At 37.0% G+C, this 23,910-nt stretch overlaps 1 protein-coding gene across 2 annotated transcripts in view; it reads left to right on the top strand.

Moving 5' to 3' along the window:
- fat2 (FAT atypical cadherin 2) overlaps positions 1 to 17,431 on the top strand; it is a 183,669-nt gene extending 166,238 nt beyond the window's left edge. For both annotated transcript variants that reach the window (XM_039773858.1, XM_039773859.1), the window contains exons 21-24: positions 10,259 to 10,682; positions 11,126 to 11,255; positions 12,683 to 13,173; positions 14,011 to 17,431. In XM_039773858.1, the coding sequence (XP_039629792.1) occupies positions 10,259 to 10,682; positions 11,126 to 11,255; positions 12,683 to 13,173; positions 14,011 to 14,477 (1,512 nt within the window). In that variant the 3' untranslated portion in view covers positions 14,478 to 17,431. The remainder of the gene's footprint in view (positions 1 to 10,258; positions 10,683 to 11,125; positions 11,256 to 12,682; positions 13,174 to 14,010) is intronic.
- Positions 17,432 to 23,910: the final 6,479 nt, after the last annotated feature.

Here is a 23,910-nt window from a genome sequence, read left to right as displayed (position 1 = left end):
TTCCTACTTCTTTGTAAGGCTTGTAATTTGAAATTGTAAACTCTTGGTTTGTATGGGGCCTTGGCTTGTGCCCTAACCTGTTTTACAATTTCGCCTAATCTTGTTGCTTCAAATCTTGGCAAACACCAGGAACAACTTGTATAATGAGAAAGTGGTGTGCTTTGTGGTTGGCACAGATTAAAAGTGATTCTCTGTCCCAGTGCTGCAAGATTTTCAATAATCATAACTTTTTTTTCTGCAAATTATTCCTCTTTTAACAACATAAATTACTACCTTGTCTACTGAGCTGGCTCAGTGTACATTATAAAGAGACCTTTATACATCCATCCACATGCTACAAGTCATAACTGTCCGATAATAGTACAGAGAAGTAAAGATTAACAGCAGTTGGCCTTCATGTTCATGCAGACGTTTATCCTTATCAAGCTATGAATTTACTGAAAAGGTAAAATTGCTAAATAACCCTAGAGGATGTTCCAATTTAGTGGCAAAGGAAACTAAGTTAACGTCTTGAGCCTCACTTATTTGTTTGTCTTTTGGGAGGCTTTTCCACTTGTGCTGGTCTGATATATTTTTTTTTGTTGCTTAGTCTTTTCCTCTAAGGTGGGTCTATGGTTGAAACCAGGGTCACTGTGTTTTAAAAACATCTTATCAAGAATAGATCTAAATAGATTTCACAAATAAAGGAATGACAGGATACCAGTGGTGGTCACATTCCTGGTATTTGATTTTACTGACAAAGGTTATCATGAGAATGTTAATTGACAAGTTCTTTATTTTCACTTATGGTGAAAAAAAATACAGAATGACTATAGCCACGTTTGTTTTCTAAAGGAAAGCAAAATTGGTCATTTTTTCCACACTTAATTCATTTCTAGTATCCTTGTACAGAACTTATTTATTTATTTTAGTTAAGCAGGTAGTATTTGTAATAAATATACTGTATTTGAATGATAATTTATAACAAATGTAGTTTATACACTTAAGTTGAATTCTTTTCTTTTTATCATTTTATTGATTTTATTGTAATCATTCCATACAAATAGATACATTTTTACAAAAATAGGATTGAAAACAAATCAACTCTCCTCTTAAACTATTGATAGTGTAATTTTTTTATTGACCCATCTTCATTTACTCTTTCTTGTGAATAACTAAATGATAAGCTTTCATCAAGGCATACCAAATTAGGTCAAAAAAGGGAATAAACCAAACCAGATAACCCCTATTCATCATGACCCTACCTCACTATCAAATCACCCACTCAATTCACTCTCGAGTATTCTAAAATGTGAACAAGCCAGTTTATTTTGTTGCATTTTTCATATTTCCATAGCATAATTCATGTACAGTTGTGCTTGAAAGTTTGTGAACCCTTTAGAATTTTCAATATTTCCGCATAAATATGACCTAAAACATAATCAGATTTTCACTCAAGTCCTAAAAGTAGATAAAGAGAAACCAGTTAAACAAATGAGACAAAAATATTATACTTGGTCATTTATTTATTAAGGAAAATGATCAAATATTACATATTTGTGAGGGGCAAAAGTATGTGAACCTTTGCTTTCAGTATGTGGTGTGACCCCCCTTTGCAGCAATAACTGCAACTAAAAATTTCCTGTAACTTTTGATCATTCCTGCACACCAGCTTGGAGGAATTTTAGACCATTCCTCCGTACAGAACAGCTTCAACTCTGGGATGTTGGTGGGTTTCCTCACATTAACTGCTCGTTTCAGGCCCTTCCACAACATTGGATTAAGGTCAGGACTTTAACTTGGCCATTCCAAAACATTATCTTATTTTTCTTTAACCATTCTTTAGTAGAACGACTTGTGTGGTTAGGGTCGTTGTCTTGCTGCATGACCCACCTTCTCTTGAGATTCAGTTCATGGACAGAAGTCCTGACATTTTCCTATAGAATTCTCTGATATAATTCAGAATTCATTGTTCCATCAATGAAGGCAAGCCACCCTGGCCCAGATACAGCAAAACAGGCCCAAACCATGATACGACTACCACCATGTTTCACAGATAGGATAAGGTTCTTATGCTGGAATGCAGTGTTTTCCTTTCTCCAAACATAACACTTTTCATTTAAACCAAAAAGTTCTATTTTGGTCTCATCTGTCCACAGAACATTCTTCCAATAGCCATCTGGTTTGTCCACGTGATCTTTAGCAAATTGCAGACAAGCAGCAATGGTTTTTTTTGGAGAGCAGTGGCTTTCTCCTTGCAACCCTGCCATGCACACCATTGTTGTTCAGTGTTCTCCTGATGGTGGACTCAAGAACATGAACATTAGCCAATGTGAGAGGGGCCTTCAGTTGCTTAGAAGTTACCCTGGGGTCCTTTGTGACCTCATCGACTATTACACGCCTTGCTCTTGGAGTGATCTTTGTTGGTCGACCACTCCTGGGGAGGGTAACAATGGTCTTGAATTTCCTCCATTTGTACACAGTCTGTCTGACTGTGGATTGGTGGAGTCCAAACTCTTTACAAATGGTTTTGTAACCTTTTCCCACCTGATGAGCATCAACAACTCTTTTTCTGAGGTCCTCAGAAATCTCCTTTGTTCGTGCCATGATACACTTCCACAAACGTGTTATGAAGATCAGACTTTGATAGATCCTTGTTTTTGAAATAACACAGGGTGCCCACTCACACCTGATTGTCATCCCATTGATTGAAAACACCTGACTCTAATTTCATCTTCAGACTAACTGCTAATCCTAGAGGTTCACATACTTTTGCCACTCACAAACATGTTATATTCGATCATTTTCCTTAATAAATAAATGACCAAGTATAATATGTTTGTCTCATTTGTTTAACTGGTTTCACTTTATCTACTTTTAGGACTTGAGTGAAAATCTGATGATGCTTTAGGTGATATTTATGCAGAAATATAGAAAATTCTAAAGGGTTCACAAACTTTCAAGCACAACTGTATTACAGTAATATATGAGGTTACTAGACAAACTTGTCTTAAATGTACTGCATAGTTGTTTGTTCACCTTCATATTTGTGTTATTTCAGTACTATTATGAATGCTTTTATAATACTACAGTAGACTGGAAGCAGTACATTTTCTCATAAACAGTGGTATGAAAACTATGGTGGGACAATACCAGAATTTTCCTTTATGTTCAGTTTCCTGTAATGTCACTAATGATTTTCATGCACAAACATCTGTGCTTTTAGAAGTATTTATTAAAGTAAATATAGTGTGGTTTTGAGACCTGGACGTTAACCTTTAACCAATAGACTGCTAGTATACTTCATGCCTCTGACTCACTACATGACCCTTGGTAAGTTACAAATCTGCATTAATGCCAATTCTGAAACATGCATGTAAACAGTTATCAGCGTGTCCTGATTTTGCATTTCATTCTGTCTGCCAAATAATAATGAAATAACAGGTGGACATTTTTATTTGAAGTGTGCAAAATAACATTAGTAAGATTTATGTGTTAATAATTGTCATAAGTTAAATGAATGGCCTCTGCCAGTATGTCAATAATTACGATTCACTTACCTCCTGGCTAAGTAATGTGCACCTCTCCCTGCAACCTCACAGTCTAAGCAAACATTAAGATAAAAGATCTGCCAAAAGCAGGGATAAAGTTATTAAAAATCACAAATTAAAAAATGCATAAAAGAAGTGAGTTATATTCTACTTATTAGATTAATCCACTACAACTAAAACAAATGCAAAGATGAGACCAATGGCAAAACTGAATACAAGGCACGATGCAAAATTCAAATGTTACTAACTTTTAATGAGAATTGGAAGAAATTTTATATTTTACATTGACTTTTGCAAGAAAAGATGAAAGTGATTCTGCAAACCATGAGATTACCATTGCAAATCACCCCAGAAGGTGCCCTCTGGCACATATACTTAAGTTGCTGTGTTTAATAAACTTTGTAAGTTGCCACATGTGATACAAAGATGCTGTAGATTGCTCCTGACTGCAGTTCAGCTTGCCATGTTCCTTACTGTGCTTTAAAATAAACATCTAGATTATGTATATAGAAGGACAGGTTACTTGAGACAAGCTCAGAGAAGCATCCCCGATATGCAACAGGGAAAGAAGGAGCCCTTATATGGAGTGTATTGTCAGAAAGAGAACTCTAGGAGTTATTGTCTTGTGAGGAAAAGCAGTGGGCATTTTTAAATGACTACATATACTGGTCAGAATAATCAGAATAATGTGAATAGAATGGAAACTTCTCATAAAGCAGTTAATAGGCTATTTTCTGTGTATACAGTTGTAAAAAAATGATCTGTTTTAAGAAATGATCCATAAGCATATTATTCAATGCTATTAATTTTATGAAATTAACATGGGATTTAATGTACTTTACTGTATGTTAATTTCTAAAAATAATTTAATATGAGGAAAAAAATGTATTTTGAAGTATATTTATGAGTCCAGGGACAAGAGCAATTTTATTCGGCTAACATTTACTGTATATTGTAAACTCTAGTTTCCACCTTATTGATCCTCCCGTCCATTGCATTCATTCCATGACTGTCTGATTTGCTGTAAGCAAAGCCTTTCATTTTTTAGCTTATTTTCAATTTAATTGGTTTTATATTTTTAAGCAGCCATTTTGTGTCTTTGTTTTGTATGGTTGAGAGACTAGATAGAATGTGCAGGGGTGTGTGTGACACATGATGTCATTACCACAATGGCTCAAAGGTCACCGTCACACACTTCCTGCTCATCCGAGTTGACAAATTTCTCTCAAAAAACTTGGTGTGTCGCTTATTATAATTATTCTTCACTTTGACTCTCATCTGTTGTTTTGGTTTAATTTATAAGCCAATGATTTTTGACTCTTGTTACGTCTTTTTCAATTCTGATTTTTGCCTCACATTTTGGGCTTTGCTTAAAACAAAGTTCTCACTTGCTAGAAGTGATCTTAGCTTGTTTCCCTGGCCTGGGCCATCTCCTGATCCTTAAATATTGCCTTCGTAAGACTGCTCCAATTCTGTGCAGTCATCACACAGTGTTGCCTCATCTTGTTCAGGCCTGTATCACTTATATCTTAAGCACAATGAAGCTTTTGTCACCACTCCTGTCTGTTATCCATTTACTAGACACAGAGGGTTACACAACAGTATAAAAAAGTTGATAACTGATAATTGTGTCTCTGACAGCAGAGATTTGTGTATTTGTTATGTGTCTGCTTCTCAGAAAAAGCATTTGCCAACTCTTTTCACAACATAATTAACAAACAGTTGTATTATGGCTTGCCACATCTTCATTCGCTGTTTCTTGGAAAGTTGAGGTGTCTGTTGTATGTTGCCTTGTGTAATTAACAATATTAATGGTTTTAAAAACATTTAACTCACTGGATTATCATGACTGTAACAGTGTGTTACTCATTTTTGAAGAACTGCGTTAGTATGGTTTTCATAAATAACATCACACAGCACATAAAATGTACATGTAATCAATTTCTAAAAGAAGATGAGGTTCTGTATATTTACTCAGTCTCTTTCTTATTTATATTCAATGCATTGTTTACCTTTATCTATTTTACATTATTGGTTTTGCTTATTTTCACAACATGTTTGTGACTTATATCTCTCTCTCACTTCAGTTTTGTCTCTTGCCCTTTGAAGTAAGACACATTCTTTAGCTCCTTTTGTTTGTAGCCTCCTTTTTGCTTTGTCTGTTCCTTTGCCTCATTCCTTTGACTATCATTTTCTGATCATTGTCTTCTTTACTGCTGTCAATACTGTATTGTGCTTTTTGTGGTGACCTATACATATATTGCACTATATGTGAGATATGACTTTTGTTTAGATACTTAATGCATGATTTTTTTTAGTTTAATGATTTATTTATTTTATTTATCACAGATTGTTTGCTTTTTGAAATACCAATGCTTTAATAATTAGATTACACACAGTAATCTGTAACTGCTGATATAGTGTAAATTGTTCAGTGATACCAAGCATACAGTAGATGGACTGGACAGATCATTTCATGCAGTCTGTCACCATCTGCACTTGAATGAACTGTTTTAAATTTTTGCACTGTTCATATAACAGTAGTTTTTTACTTAAAGTCTTTTTTAACTAAATATAAAAAAGTATCCAAAATATTCTAAAACAGATTTTAAATATTACAGGGTTAACAACTTTATGTACAGTTAAAGTGATTTACCTAGAAATAATAACTTTACAAAATGGAATATAAAGGAAAAAATATACCCGAGTTTCTATATTTACTTTATTCTGTCTGATTAAAAACCATTTATAAACAGAAAAAAAGTAATCAAGTGAAGTCTTGAATTTATCAGAATGAAGGGAATGAAAAGAACATTATTGATGATAGGAAAGAAAACATAAAGGTGTTGTGATTGCAGGGCTCTTAAAAATTCAAAATAATACATAAATCCAAAATTTATGCCCCAAGTCTCCTGTAAGGCCTAGAATCAAAGCAAGCTTTACCTTAAACACAAAGCCTAAAGCAACAAATAAGTGGGAGAGGGTCTTCAATTCAAAAAGTCCTTCCATGAGGCTTTAGATAGATAGATAGATAGATAGATAGATAGATAGATAGATAGATAGATAGATAGATAGATAGATAGATAGATAGATAGATAGATAGATAGATAGATACTTTATTAATCCCAAGGGGAAATTCACATAATCCAGCAGCAGATACAAAAACAATATTAAATTAAAGAGTAATAAAAATGCATGTAAAAGCAGACAATAACTTTGAGTAATGTTCGCATTTACTCCCCCAGGTGGAATTGAAGAGTTGCATAGTGTGGGGGAGGAACAATCTCCTCAGTCTGTCAGTGGAGCAGGACAGTGACAAAAGTCTGTCACTAAAGCTGCTCCTCTGCCTGGAGATGACACTGTTAAGTGGATGCAGTGGATTATTCATGATTGACAGGAGTTTGCTTAGTGCCTGTCGCTCTGCTACAGATGTTAAACTGTCCAACTTTATTCCTACAATAGAGCTTGCCTTCCTAACAAGTTTGTCCAGGCATGAGGCATCCTTCTTCTTTATGCTGCCTCCCCAGCACACCACCGCGTAGAAGACGGAACTCGCCACAACCGTCTGGTAGAACATCTGCAGCATCTTATTGTAGATGTTGAAGGACGCCAACCTTCTAAGAAAGTATAGTCGGCTCTGACCTTTCTTACACAGAGCATCAGTATTAGCAGTCCAGTCCAATTTGTCATCCAGCTGCACTCCCAGGTATTTATAGGTCTGTACCCTCTGCACACAGTCTCCTCTGATGATCACGGGGTCCATGAGGGGCCTGGGACTCCTAAAATCCACTGCCAGTTCCTTGGTCTTGCTGGTGTTCAGGTGTAAGTGGTTTGAGTTGCACCATTTAAAAAAGTCTTTGATTAGCTTCCTGTACTCCTCCTCCTGCCCACTCCTGATGCAGCCCACAATAGCAGTGTCATTAGCGAACTTTTGCATGTGACAGGACTCCGAGTCGTATTGGAAGTCTGATGTATATAGGCTGAACAGTACAGTCCCCTGCGGCGCTCCTGTGTTGCTGACCACAATGTCAGACCTGCAGTTCCCAACACGCACATATTGAGATCTGTCTGTAAAATAGTCCACGATCCATGCCACCAGGTGTGAATCTATTCCCATCTCAGTCAGCTTGTCCCTAAGGAGCAGAGGTTGGATGGTGTTGAAGGCACTAGAGAAGTCCAAAAACATAATTCTTACAGCACCACTGCCTCTGTCCAGGTGGAAGAGGGATCGGTGTAGCATATAGATGATGGCATCCTCCGCTCCCACCTTCTCCTGCTATTCGAACTGCAGAGGATCGAGGGTGAGGCGGAACTGTGGCCTCAGGTGGTGAAGCAGCAGCCGCTCCATGGTCTTCATCACATGTGACGTCAGAGTAACAGGCCAGAAGTCATTCAGCTTTACATTTCATATTTATGTTCATGCTGATAATTCAGGACGTAACTGTTTAACAATATTTTGGCCAAAAAGCATACGTTTTGCACATTTTGAACATATGACTGGATAAGTTACATGGGGATTATGCAACATGATTAACATGAGTTATTTTTTTCTTTGTTACATGGACATTTTTCAGATTATTTACCATTGTACAAAAATGGTCGCTATTACCTTCTATTGTGTCATAAACATCCAGCTTTCCATTCTGCATGATAACATGTTATTACCTTTTTTCTCACCCACTACTACATTAAGTATGTACACTAAGTACATTGGGTAAATAACATAAAAAATATATATCATTTTGGGTGAAGTATTCATTTAGGAAAACCCTGGCTTAAATGACAAAAACAAACCTCCTTTATATTTTGAGGAAGGAATCAAAAAGGAAACCTAGGAAAGGAAAGGAATCAAAAAAGTTATTTCTAGAAAGGAAATCTAAAACCAAACAATCCCAAATCTGTCATCCAATAATTCAAATCCATAAACAAGATCCAAAATGCAATAACAGGAAGATCAAAAAAGAGTACTTATAGTAGACAAAATCCAAAATTCAAGAGAAACACAAACAATTGAAGTTTTCTTGAATGTAATAGTGCTAGCACTGAAGCTTTCTCAGACCTATATATTTTTGGGGCAGTTCCACAGTCGCATGATTATTGGGTCTTGCCATACTGTAGGCAAAACACAAAGGGAACATGGAAGATAAAGAGAAAAAACAAACTTGTACTACTTGAATAATACATAATAACCAACATACCAAATAATAAACAAATCAAAAAGGAAGAAATAAAAAACATTCCCTGAAATATCAGCTACAAAAGTGTATACAAAAGACAATAAAATAAATAAATAAAAAGAAGGGACACTTTAGCCAGAGATGAGATCCTGGCTATAACATAGCTGGTGGGCAATTACTGGGATAATCACATTGTGATTTCTGAGCTGTTTCAGCCTTTCAAAAAAGTCAAGTTATGGTTTCAGTCATTATCTGGACCCCCTAGTACTCACTTTTGCACCTTTTGTGTACATGTAATTTGCTTCTGCGTTTTCTTAATTATTATATAATTATTCTTGCGGCACTATTTTCTGTTCTGAACAGTCACCACCATGTTGGGGCAGCTGTTGCCTTATTGTTTACTGTTGTTATGCCAATTGCTGGTCATCTGCCATCATGTGTGATCATTTCCCATTAGTACAAGATGGTATTGCATAGTTTCTGACATCCATGCATTGGATCCTATTCCTAAATATCTCAAACCTTTATACGTAAGTGTCTGTGGAAGCTAAAATGCGCTTCTGAGAATTTTTTAGTTTTATGGTCACTTGCTTTGACTTTTTTGAGAATGACTCCCCTTTAAAGTTTATGTTTTTTGTTTGATTCGACAATAGTGTGCTTTACTAGTTTCTTGCTATTGGCTGTTGTTTGACTTTATTCCTTCCATACCGTATCATTCGGTTTCCTGGTTGTAATCCAGCGATCTTACTCATTTCTTAACACTTTAAAATTAATAAATATACCTGACTTCAACAATAAATTAAAAAAGAAAGCTATGATGATTGAAAGCATTTGTTGTAACTTTGTTTATTGATAAGGTTGAATTAATGATAACAGGGAGCTCCAGAAAGGGAGCAGTGTTGGTCAATGATTACTACAGTTTCTACACACTCCCAGGGTCTCTGGTTTAAATCCTGACACTGGTATTGTCTTATGTGGAGTCTGCATATTCTTTCCATAGTTGTCTGATTTCCTCTTTCACTTTCAACCCATGCAGGATGTGTTGATTGGCCCGTTATGTCTGAATGTGTATGTGTGCCCTCATCTACTGTTTCAAACAGAAATAAGAGAAAAGATCAATTTGTGTTCTAATGATATTACAATGTTAATGGGTACTAAAACATTTAAATCTTTTTACTAATAACAGATTAGTACAACTTTGACTCCACTCATCATCATGCCTACAGTTCTAAGTGCTATAATTCCAAATGAGAGTATATAAAATGGTAAGAAATTAATACTTCAGCAAAAGACACTTTGCAAAGAAACAAAGCTGAAATCATTTCAAAACACAACAATCTGTACTAAATTACAGCAGGTAAAAATACAGAAAAGAAAAAAGATAAACCACTATAAAGCCAAAGTATTTTCGATGCCTGCTTAATCCAGACTTGATACACTGCTACACACTGTAATCTCCGCAGTCCTTGTTGTTTTAGCTTTTTTCCTGGGATTTACTTCTTTTTAACAGCAGCACTGACTTCTCATTTTAATTGTGTCTTTTTTTTGTAGATCAGCAACAAAGACCTAATGTTTGACTACAAATGTGGTCACAGTCCAGTCAGAACCCTCCATGTTCGAAATGCTTCTGTCTCCGATGGAATCTGGCACCATGTTTCCCTGCAATTAAAAGGATCTGAGCTTCAAATTACTCTAGATAATGTGAGCTCAGCATCTGTGACTCTTCTGGAGAGGTGTCAAATACACAACAAAGAAGGTTTCCTGATTTTTGGTGGAAATTCCACTGGAGTGAATAACCTGGGGTTTCAGGGTTGTCTTGACTTGTTAACATTCAATGGAGAAACCATGAAGAAGGACATGGTTGCTGGAGTGTCCCTGAACGGAAACAGGAAAATTACAGGGATTTTTGAATGTTGCTCATGTATGAAAGGCTGCAACAATACACCGTGCCCCAGGGAAAGGAAATGCACAAAAGGTAAGAATTTAACTGGTCAAACAAAAACAGATTGTGATCTATTGGTTTTTCTTATGTGTTCAGGATTTGCTTGATTTTATGTTTCAACATGTTTATGTTTGATCAACTTTCTTTAAGTATGAAAGGCTCAATATTTCTAGAAGGGAATTTTTTTTAATGTCCATGCTCTCTCTAGTGAAAGTATGCCTTATCTATTTTGGATGGTTGGGGTGAACAACATCTCACACCATCAAAAACTAAAAACAAAGCAGCATATAAACTTCTTGCGTTAATGGTAAACCCTGAGGCCAAGCAGTTTTGATGACTTTTATAAAGTGGGAACCCAGAAGGTATAGTATGATGCTGGTGATTTGGATAACTTGGTAGAACTGAATCTCTTCCATCTTCCAATGTATGGAGTCACACTGTACAGATAACTGATTGCCCTTATTATTTCATTCAAGTTCCAGGTTTGCAATGTGTTTGTTATCCACCTTATCCTGCTACATCCCATTGTGAAACAAAAAACCAAACCTGCAACTCCCAACCCTGTCCTGAAGGAACAGAATGTGAAACAGAAGCTGAAGGCTACAGGTAATCTTGCCACTTACATTTTAAATCATTTTGAGTGTGAAAAGACACTCAGTAAATATAATATCTTATTATTGGACAACTTTGAGTCCTATTTGATAAACATCAGCATGTTAGAAGTCAACAATTATGGGCTTCAATTTCAAATAAATTTCTCATTTCTATGACCGCTATGGCATTTATCAATGAAAACATGAAGTTGAGACCACATTTTATATCAGTTCCTGGAATGGTGTAGGCAAAATCTAATTAAACACTTTGAAAGATCAAGGACAGAAAATATTTCTGTTGTAATTTTATTCCCAAAAAGAGAGACCAAAAAAGGCAGAACATTGTATCTACACAAAACTGCAGTACTTTTGATATTAAATAGTTTATGTAGTAAATTAATCAAGCAAAGCATTTAAAAAAAAATCAACAAAAATTTAAAAAATATTTATTAAATTTAAATAATTCTGAAATAATCAATAAGTATAATTGAAAAATATAATTATAGAAGAAAGAGCTGTAATAAATTAAGGAAACTGTAAACCAAATTAACTACTGTAACAATAATCCACCATCCAAAAATCCAAAATTATAGATGCCAAAAACAGAAGTCAAAAGTCATATAATGAAAAACACGTTGGTCTCATAAGCCCTATTTTTTACACCAGGAGTTGCCTATAGCATTTATTACTTAAGAACCCCTGTAATTTTAATATCGCTTAAATTGCTCATGTCAATGACCTTTTACAGACTGCACATTCACGTTTCAGTAAAGATTATTGAGATTTTTATTGTCTCTAAAAATCTGTAAAAATTTGTCCCAGGAAAAGCTACCACTGTGTGAATAAATATGTCAGTAAAATTATGCCATTTGAGCAATTCAGACAGGATTATAATTACACAGTTTCTCCAGTAATAATTGTTTAACTAATCCCATCCAAATAGGGCTAAAGATTCCAAACTGCACACTAAGACAAAAAAAGAGCAAAAGAAATCTGAAGAACACAGTTGCTTGACATGAGGTAATACAATGAGGCTATGGCAATCAGGTCCTTTAAACAGGCCTTGGTAAATGCAGTCCTAAAGACTACAGTACCATAGTGTACTAATTTAACTAGGGGCCTTATCCTACTGCTTTGCCATGGAATCACGCCAGGAACCATTCTAGTTTGCACATTTACACTGTAGTAACTACTAGTGGTCAGCCGCAAATACAAAACCGCAAGTCCACAGAGTCAGCTAAAGGAGAATCCTTCTAAGCACTGCAAGTGGAGCACCTCCTAGTAAGGTCAGCTGAGCTATCCACTCAGTCTTCACCTTTCAGCACATCAGCACAGTTCCACCACACACATATGAACAGCAACATCAGCATTGGAAGAGTTAAATATGCCTGATTTCTATGACTAAAACACACTTTGCTTTTGTCTTACCGTTTTCTCTAGAGCTTGTCCTGATGAAGAGTGTGACCCATTAAACTGGCCATGTGTCTGTGAAGTGACTATTGACAAACACTTTGGCTTGCCAGAGATCATGGTAACATCTGCTGTCTTGATTGGGGTCATCATACTGGTTATAATCTTCATCTTCAGTCGAAAACGTTATTTACACTGGAAGAAGCACATCCCTGTCAACACAACGAACTCAAATGGATTTCTCCAGCCAGACTCTGGAAGAAACATAATTGGTGACTCGCCAGAATTGCCAGCCATTGAAATGGAAATAATGACTAACGCCCAAAATAACCTAGCACATGATCCCTTTCTGCCCAATGAAATGCATCGACATTCAGATTTCTTTCCATCCAATGGAGTCCGCTTCCAAAAACAGCGAGGGACAGTGGTGTGCAGTGTTGCTCCAAATCTTCCACCCGCTCCCCCATCCAGTTCAGACAATGAGTCTGTTCTGAAAAACCACTGGGAACTGGAATATGATGGTGAGTTCTTAGTTTTACAAAAGATTTTTGGAAGAAAAAGAAACAGACAGTAAATAGTTTTAAAATGCATACAATGAAATATATGTTGCTGTTTTGCACATTCTACCTGTGTATGATGTAGTGAAAATGGATTGCAAGCGATGGCTAGCATTAAGTTAAATTTGATCTGCGTTTCTAATTTCCTGAACAATTTAGTTTTGTCTTTATGTTTACTGTTTAATACTTGACCCTTAAACATTTGTCTTTTCACTATATTTTTACCTATTTCAGATAGGAACAGTAATGCTGCTCATATACACATTGTAATCTACTGTTGTGTAAATCTTTTTGTCGATTTAAGACGATATGTTTCATTTAGCAATGGGATGCTGTCACCAACATTTCTAGACATGCTGCTTCCAGAAATAACATGATTTCAGACCAGCTGAATGCTTTACCACCTTGGTAGTTTATCAATTAAAATATTACAATATAAAAAAATGGGACACGTACTAGCTGTGTTGAATAACCTTGCTTTTAAAGTTTATTAATGCTTCTAATTCCAAATCCTCAAATTTAAGGTATCAAATGAACTGTTGGAAGCCTTGGGCACAAGTCCAAAGAAAACATAGCAAGGTATACATGTCCACCTCATCCACATGTGAATACAGGGTTAATTCAGAGTTACTGATCATGCCAAATAGAGAAAATGCATGACATGTGTCCCTTTGGTTAAATAATTCGGATTTAACAAATACATTTCAAATCCAATGAGGTGTATAGATAGCTGTAAATCTTCTTATTTACCTAATTAAGTTATTTAAATAAAAATGTCCTGTCTAAATTCTTTCTCTGCAGATTCAGACTACTACTCTCCACATGGAATGAGAGACTACCCGCAGTATGAATTTGTAGAAGAACGCTATCCACACCTGCGTCCTGCAAGTGTCCATCGGTCTGTTCATTTTGAAGGTTTCCCATTCCCCTTGGAACACTACAACCGAAGGGCACCTTTACCTCCATGTTACAGCAACCAAACCCTGGATGACTTTTTGGGCCGAGACACTATTCCTCTTCCACCTTCTCACTGCCCCAATGAGTATACTGCTATCAGTTACTACCCCACAGAGCACACTGAAGGTGTAAATAACTTGAATGGGACAGGTTACCGCAGACTAAGCATGCGCCTTAGTGTGGCCCAGCCCTCCTATGCAGACTGTGTCCCTAATCCTCAGACTGTGGCCTCTTCGCGAACCCCACGCAACTACGAGGGTTCAGACATGATAGAAAGTGACTATGGCAGTTGTGAGGAGGTGATGTTTTAAACTGTTTTTTAAAATTTCTACCAGTACAAGAACAAACGATTATTATTTCATGGAAGATCAAACTGGAAGGATCATTTTAAGAATAACTAAGCACTGAAGATGTACATTTGGGCAGCTTAAAGATATATTTTTGTTTTGAATTCCTTTAAAAGGCAGTCAATTACAAAGATATTACAAAGTAAGGTATATCATTTTATTTAATGTTTATTAAACATAAAGGGACTAATAATGATGCAGCCTACCAGGTAAAGTAAAAATACAATTGTTGTTCTTGTTATTACTCAGAAAGCAGAATAGAAAGAAGAACATGAGTTTTGAAAGAGTTTTATTACATTTGAGGTGGATGTGCTAGAACATTTGAGCTCTGATATTTGTGTCCTCGACCCATAGTTGACTGTATTGTGGACTGAAAATTATGGACTCAACTTTTGAGATGCTCTGTTTGGTGCCTAGAGATGACACTAAAAAGTGACACATGTACAGAGAGACCTCAGTTTAGACTGATGACTTTTCAGTGATCTTGACTGTTCTGCCATCAGCTACACTGAACACTTCAGTGACACCTTTTAATTCATATTACAATATCATATTATCGCTCACAAGCATTTTTACATTTTCCAGTTTGAACATGCAAGCAATGAGCTGCATTTCAGTACCTGCACATTGAGACATGTGTTCAAAGACCTCATCATGCACAAGGGATGCTAATAGCTTGAATGTTACTGATCAGTGTGGGGAACACATATGTTATACAGTATGACCCAATAAATATACCACTGTAATTACACTTATTTGGCAACAGAAGCAAGAGTTTGACTATACACAAAATTAGTCCTACAAAGTACTAGTTTTAAAAATGATAGTAGAAAATGTAATATAGATTAATATATCCAGTATATACATATACACACTCACACTCTACACACTGTATATAATAAGATTTGAATTTATTGCAATACCTTAGCAGTTATAAAGTTTACATTTCTTAAAATTAAAACATATAAGGCCATTTTAGCGAATGCAGGAGGAGGGAACCAAAAAATATTGGTTTAAAGTATAAAGAACTATATTATGTCATTCATTATGTTTTGTGGCTGTTTGTCACATTATGATAGTAAGTATAATTTTATAAAAAAATTTATTTTAAATAAACCAGAAAGTGACTAAAAACTGCATATCTATAACATAATTCATGTAACTTATTCTTACTGATGGACAGTTGTTAATGTTGTGGACTCAAGGCTATGGCATCCTGACTGGTCATTTTCCACATGAAGTTTGCACTTTCTTGTCATGTCTGTGAGAGTTTTCCTACGAATGCTGTAGTTATTCTTTCATATCACCAAAGCCGTGCAAGATGGCATAGCTGGTAATGCCAAATTAGCTCTGTTTGAGTGTGGATGTGTGTGTGAACGAGTCCTATGATGGACTGCTCTACAGTCCACTGTTGTTTCCTGCCTGGTGCCCAGCCATTTTGGAATTGGCTGCAGCCCCAGAACACCTTGAATTGAGTCTAGCAAATTTGAGGAATGTTACATAATCGTGTGTATATAATGTGCAGCCAGTTTTAAGGCATACAGCCTTCCATCACAGGGCACACTAGCCAATATGCACCCACACTATCCAATGGAGAGAAAATTAGAATTTATTGTCAACAAAACTGCAAATCTTTGCAGCACTAGTGAAAAGTAATGTATCAGAAGAAAAAAAAAAACATTCTCACAGCATGCAAACTTCAAACAGAGAGTCCTTAGGCTGGTGTGTAAGTGCTGGATTCTGAATTTGCATTTTCCTAAATAATTGTAATATTTTATTTTTATCCCCAAAGTTAGCTTTTTTAATAAATGCACCAAAAGTGAATCAATAAAACATTTTTCATGAGTCTTTTATGGGATTCGTATATTAATTTTTGGTTAGTGCATACACAAATTAAAACAAAAAAAAAGACATAGCCCATTTATCCATCCCACATACATAAATGCATACACTTTAATATGTAAACATATAAACATTACATTACAACATTTTAAAAGTTATAATTGTACATTATGTATGACATGATAGGTATATAAAGTTAAACTCATGTAAATACATACTGTATAAGTACATATAGATCTTATTCAGGGTGTTTTATATTCTGTATTCTTTTGTGGTACATTAAACCCACTGTAGAATGCAATGTTTCCTTATTACAGCTCTAAATTAGGGAAAACAAAAGGAGTTATTTATATGTTGCATGTACAGATAAATATACAGGGTGGCACAGTGGATGGTGCTGCTGCTGCCTTATGCTGGTTGAAGTTAAAGTGGACTTTGCAGATTCTCCTTAGGTCAGTGGGTGTTTTCCCTCTCACATTCCCAGAGATGTATGTGTTAGTTAAATTAGCCAATAAAAAAAAATAATCAAACAATGTACAGTATGTATGTGAGAGAATGGGCCTCATAGTGCACATCCAAGGTATAACACTGAATTTGATTAAGTTGTTTGCTTTGTTATGCTGTGTTATACATGTATGCATACTTACTGTACATTCTGTAACCCAGTTGATCCAGTTCAAGGTTGGTGGGGACTGGAGCCTATCCCAGTAACCAAGAAATAACCAACCTTTGCTAGGGCACCATTCCATTATGGACCTACACATGCAAGCGTATCTGATCTGTATGTCTTCGAAGGATGCAGGACGAAATTCCACATGGACACAGAGAATGAGCAAAATCCAAGCACATAGTGACCTGTCCAGGATTTGAAAGCACTGTGCCATTATATATGTGTTATTTATTGCACCACTAAACAATTTTTGTTTTTTTTTCTTTAAATTTTCAACGGTTTCTTCCTATTTATAGGGTCTCTGTGTGTGTATGTATATATAAATATATATAAACATTTATACATAGATGTACGTACAGTATAACGTATATGTTCAGAAGTGTAACACAGTGAGTTGTTTTTAAAATGTCTTATTTGTCATGTTATAGTATATACACAGTTTTTACCTTTTTCCTGTGATATTTGCTCCACAAGCAAAAACACCATTCCAATGTTAATAAATAATGAAATACTCATCATCTTTATTTATAGAGCATCAATACATTCAGGATATTTTTGTGGTTACAAACTCTTCAAGACAGTTATTAATGAGGTTTTTGCATGTTTTACAAAACACAGATTGCTGTCCTTTAGGTGTCCTTTAGATTCAATGCTCTTAACTTTTGGCCAAGACTTGTTTATTGTAAAAAAAAGATCAGTTTAAGAAAACACATAAACAGACTGTTTAGAGAAGTCATCTGAATGTACCTTCAGTTTTTGGATGTGTTTATATATTAATATGGGCTTTCCGTATTTAATATATTATTTCTCTGTAAGAGAATTGTATGATGTTTTATTTTGTTTAAAAAAATAAAATCTACCTTTATTTTATTACAAGCAAGTAGATTCACTTGTTATTTTGTACTGCACACAAGCAGCAGATTACCTGCATATTCCTTCATATCTAGTCGCTCTTCTGTTTTCCCAGTAAGTATGCTTATTACCTGGAGTGGGTCACGGTGTCCTTGGGTTTTAATTGAATATAATGTGAGAAATGGTAATAATGGCGAGTTATGGAAGCAGTGCTTAGATATATTTCTTGTTTACTAATTCATACCTTGAAGATGAATTTTGAGATCACCGTACTCTACTTTAGCACTTTCAATTTTGTGCTGAAATTCATATCTCTTGCTATTAGTGGACAGTCCGTGTAAGTGAGAAGTACTGATTGATACTTTATCATCACACAGGTGTTTATGTATAAAGAAATTGCTTCTTTATTGGAACCACTTACAAAAACGTTTGATTCAATGTGTATTTCCACAAACATTTATTGTGACACCACAATATTCATCAATGAGAACAGGTAAGCCAGAGTTGCTTTTTCGGCTATAGTTTAGTTTCTGGTTAAATTAATGAACAAAAAACAGGAAACTAGACATCACCTGAATTGAATTTGCCCACCACTATCTTAAACCCTCTGTACTGTAACCTTCAAAATGATTTGACCTTCACAAACCCACCTAATCCAATCAAGGGCCATGGTGGCCTGGTATATATCACAGCAGCATGGGATGCAAGGCAAAAATCAGTCCCAGACATGGGATCAGAGCCTATTTAAATAAAGGTTACAAGTGAATCAGGCTTATACGCCTCTATGCCACCTCACTGTTATGTGTGCAGTCCTAAAGCTGCAGTTTTGTGTGTTGCTTAAACATATGGAGCATTAAGAACAGAAGTAAAAATTTCACTGTGCTCTACATGTAACATGTAAAGCAGGAATTCCGAACCCCATTCCAATGCAACCAAGTTTCATTTAGTTATATTCAAGCCATGCTTTGAAAGTGGATTTTCTCTCTAACTGATTTATGTAGATCTTCTTATTTATACCGAATATCATCACATTCAAAAATTCCCATTAAGCTAAAATATGTCTTTTTTGTGATTTCTAAGATTTCAAGCTGCATTCAGTTTATTATCTTGTGTTGACTTTGACAGCTCTGACCTCACTTGGCATGGCACCAAGACCAGGAACTTCTGCTTCCTGGCTGCATTTGACATGAAATTACATTATTTAAAGGTGAAGTAAAGTGCCATGCACAGAGGAAATCCTTCTGCTCTGTGCAATCAGTTTTATAAAAGGACTCTAGAGTATTTTACACATTTAAGTTTTTTTTTTCCTGGCACTTAAAACAAATATTAAATTGTGGTTCCAGATGTGTACCCCAAAGAGCTTCAGTCAGCCTGGGGCACTATATATATCAGTTATCTAGGGCATCAGTTGGATATTCTGTTACTCTCTGTAATGCTCTGAGCTGCTTTCACTGAGTACAGCCTCTTTGTATTCAGCTCACAAAACAATATCTTTTAACTATTTAGCTAGTGACTCTTATCGTGGTACATCTGAATTCCATTTCTTAAAATGTTAAACATTTTTGAAAAAGTTGAATATGGGTCATCTGTTTATTACATTGTACAAATGTGGGTTTAGTTTGAATATATAAATATATATATGGAGTAGCAGACTGCCAGGGCCTTATGATGGACGCCTATATGATGGAAGGACAGAGGAAGAGAGTGGATCCAGGACATTATCTCTCCCGGGAAGCTCGGTGCCAGCCCCCCTGGGTTTTTGCGATGCCACGGATTCTGGCAGGGATCCATGGGAGTTTACTGCAACCCTGTTGGGTTCCGTGGATGCCACCAGGGGGTGCTGTATAGTTTGCAGAGTCCTGCTACATTGCGCTTTCATCACACCTGGGAGTAATTGCAGATCCGGCTAATGAGCCACCTGGAGCACTCATAGAAACAGAATAAAAGGAGCCAGCTGCCACTACTCAGAAAGCTGGAGTTGGGAGGGAGATGACAAAGCTTGCTGGAGGATGAGTGGAGGCAACTGAGGAGGGAAAAGAGCGAGAAGAAAGGACTGTGTATTTATGGTGCTTTTGGTGCTGTTTGTACTGTGCTGCTGAGGGGAACTTTATTCGGGTTTGGGTGGCTGGAGGGCCCCCATCTGGTCCCTATATACGAGGGACATTCAAAAAGTTTCCGCACTTTTATATTTTCATAGGAAACAGTGAAGGCGGGAGGAGAAGTAATTGGTTGTGTCTGAGAGTGCCATGTGACTAGTTCTAGCCGACTGCCCTTGCAGTTTAGTATAAGAGTTGTCACCCTGTGGTGAAGATGGTTGTGAAACCTATAAATTGCACCAAAGAGGAACAGCATTCTGTCATACACTTTTTGTGGGCAGAAGGTGTGTTCAGTATGGGGATAAAGTTCTCTCTCATAGAATCATCTACGAGTGGATTGAAATGTTCGAAAATGTCTGTGCTAGTGTGATGGATGCAGAGTGCTCCGGATGTCCAGCTACAGCCACAATCACGAGGAATGAAGAAAGAACCCTGGAACTGATTCGTGAAAACAGAAAAATAACAGTCAAAGAGGTTGCAGGAGAGCAGAATGTGAGTGTTGGATCTGCCTATTACCTGATTCATGACAGCCTTAAGGTCAGTAAAGTATGTGCCAGGTGGGTGCTTAAGCAACCTACAGAGGAGCATAAGCTCAAGCGCCTAGACGTTTGTTTCTGACACTTAGCCCGTTTTCCTGAAGAAGGCGACAATTTTCTGCAGCAGATAATCATTGGTGATGAAACACTGTGAAAATTGCATCGCAAAGGAAGGTGACTTTGTATAAATTTGATGTAGCTTGTTTTTGAAATCTATACTAATAAAAGGCAAAGCCCTCACTCACTCACTGACTGACTCACTCATTACTAATTCTCCAACTTCACGTGTAGGTAGAAAGCTGAAATTTGGCAGTCTCATACCTTATAGCTTACTTACAAAAGTTGGGCAGGTTTCATTTTGAAATTCTACGCGTAATGGTCATAACTGGAACCTATTTTTCTCCATATACTGTAATGGACGTTAGCTCAACGGCCGTGGGGAGCGGAGCTGCATGTGACATCATCACGCTTCCCACGTAATCACGTGAACTGACTGTGACCGCAGTACGTAGAAAAGAAGGAAGAGCTCCCAACAATAAAACAGCGGAGAACCCGTGGATTAAATAAAAAGGCTGCTTAGTTGGCGAAGCAAGGAAAAACGATGGCCTTATATGGCGTTTGTTTATAAAACAGTGGAGAAGCTGTGTAAAGGCAGCTTCACAAAAAAACAGCGGAGCACCTTATATGGGCAGGCAGTCAGCCAAAGAAGGGAATCAATAAATAACTATAATCGTAATAAAGGAACAAAAAAATAGTGGAGAGCCCGCGAATTAAATAAAGGAAATGGGTACTTGAACAGTAAACTAAGTCTAAAATAGCTACACAATAACTATAACAATCGTAATAAACGAACAATAAAACAGTGGAGAACAGCAAAGCAAGGAGAAAGGATGGACTTCAACCAATCAGATTTTGAGCTGGTGTCAGTAGGGCCCTTTAGCAGGCGTACGGCAACGTCACCATATTCAGACCCATTGATTGGATAGAAGCCGATATGAGAAAGTCTACGACGCCATTGAACGCACCATAAACGCTCCGAGCGAAAGATCGTCGCGTGCACTACGGACAACTCCATGGCAGGATTCTGGACAATATTATTTGCCAGACACAGACCAGATTTCATGACCATGAAAACCTGATGTTTGTCACACTCCTCGAGCCCCAAAACTTTCGGGAATACAAGAAAAATTTCACGCATGCAGCCTTCTACACTTTAACACAACAGCCACGGAGCGCTTTTTGATCTGTCTTGGCGAAAAACGGAACCGACTGTAATGTATGCTATGGATGATTTTGCAGGAAAATCTCCCACTGATCTCCTTGACTTCCTTCATCAGAAAAATCTGAATGAGAGCATGGGGCGGCTGTTCGCATTGGTATATTTGGCAGTGAGCATTCCCGTGTACACTGCTTCTGTTGAGCGGACATTTTCAGCCCTAAAGCGAAAATTAAACTTATGCCAGGAATACCATAGGGCGGGTTCGCCTTTCACCATTAGTTTCGATGGGGATAGAAAGTGAGGTTTTGATGGAAATGAAGCGCTCCAATAATCCGTACGTCAGAGTAATTGAACTGTTTTTGAGGAAAGAGAGGATGATGGATGTTGTTTACAAATAATCCGAATTTTTGGTGAGTAAAATGTTGCGATTTTCCTAAATGATATTGCACGTTTATGAGTTATTATTGATGTTTTTTATGTGTGTCACGGCTCTGGCTGCAGTAGAAAGGAAGTTGTTCATCCCTGGTTTGTCTATAAAAGAAAGGCATTTATTGTGGCTTCAGGGGTATATATGTGTATATATATATATATAGTATATATATATATATATATATATATATATATATATATATATATATATATATATATATATATATATATATACTAATAAAAGGCAAAGCCCTCACTGACTCACTCACTGACTCACTCACTCACTCACTCACTCACTCACTGACTCATCATTAATTCTCCAACTTTGGCAGGCTCATTCCTTACAGCTTACTTGCAAAAGTTAAACAGGTTTCATTTTGAAATTCTACACGTAACTGTCATAACGGACGATAAGGGTCAACAACGTCCGCCATGTTGAACTTTCTTATTTATGGCCCCATCTTCACGAAATTTTGTAGGCGGCTTCCCTGCGCTAACCGAAACCAATGTACGTATTTATTTTGATGGTATGACGCCACTGTTGGCCGCCTTATTGAACTTTCCAACGTCACTAATTTTCCAACTTCCCATGTAGGTAGAAGGCTGAAATTTCGCAGGCTCATTCCTTACAGCTTACTTACAAAAGTTAAGCAGGTTTCATTTCGAAATTCTACGCATAATGGTCATAACAGTCAACAACGTCCGCCATGTTGAACTTTCTTATTTATGGCCCCATCTTCACGAAATTTGGTTGGCGGCTTCCCTGTGCTAACCAAAACCGATATGCGTACTTTTTTCGGTGGTATGACGCCACTGTCGACCACCATATTAAATTTTCCAAACGTCACTGATTCTCCAACTTCCTGTGTAGGTAGAAGGCTGAAATTTCGCAGGCTCATTCCTTACAGCTTACTTCCAAAAGTTAAGCAGGTTTCATTTCGAAATTCTACGCATAATGGTCATAACAGTCAACAACGTCCGCCATGTTGAACTTTCTTATTCATGGCCCCATCTTCACGAAATTTGGTAGGCGGCTTCCCTGCGCTAACCGAAACCAATGTGCATACTTATTTCGGTGGTATGACACCACTGTCAGCCGCCATATTGAACTTTCCAACGTCACTAATTCTCCAAATTCCCGTGTAGGTAGAAGGCTGAGATTTGGTACTTATTTCGGTTGTATGATGCCACTGTCAGCCGCCATATTGAACGTTTCAACAGTCTTTATTACTTATGGGCCCATCTTCAAGAAATTTGGTACGCGGGTTCCCAACACTAACTGAATCCTACTTACATACATATATACGTCCATAGCCTATAGCTCAGTCACCGTGTGAGGCGGCATTGGGTCCCCCATTCCAATGCCTCCCACGTTGTTGGCTGCCTGCCTATATAAGGCCGTCCGTCGCTCCAGTCTCTACATTCCCTTCCTTGCTTCGCCATGGGATTCACGTCTCCCTGCTGATAACTACAGCCTTTTTATTTAATCCACGGCTTACTTTACATTGTTCAGGTACCCATTTCCTTTATCATTCCAACCGTACCCGCATTAACATGTCTATCGAGGTGATCACCATCGATCAAAGAACTGTCACTTACCGAGTGGTTTCCATGCCTGGAGATGGCACCTATCTTTTCCATTCTCTTTGTTACATATTGCACGGCCATATCAGGCTCACTCTTGATATCTGGAGAAACATTTTGTCTTATGTATTGAATGACTGGGACAGGTTCAAGGTGTTGACTGATGACG

The sequence above is a fragment of the Polypterus senegalus genome, chromosome 13, assembly GCF_016835505.1.
Source record: "Polypterus senegalus isolate Bchr_013 chromosome 13, ASM1683550v1, whole genome shotgun sequence".
Classification (NCBI taxonomy): domain Eukaryota; kingdom Metazoa; phylum Chordata; class Cladistia; order Polypteriformes; family Polypteridae; genus Polypterus; species Polypterus senegalus.
Note: the sequence above shows the minus strand (reverse complement) of the source record. Positions and strands in the feature narration are given on the sequence as shown.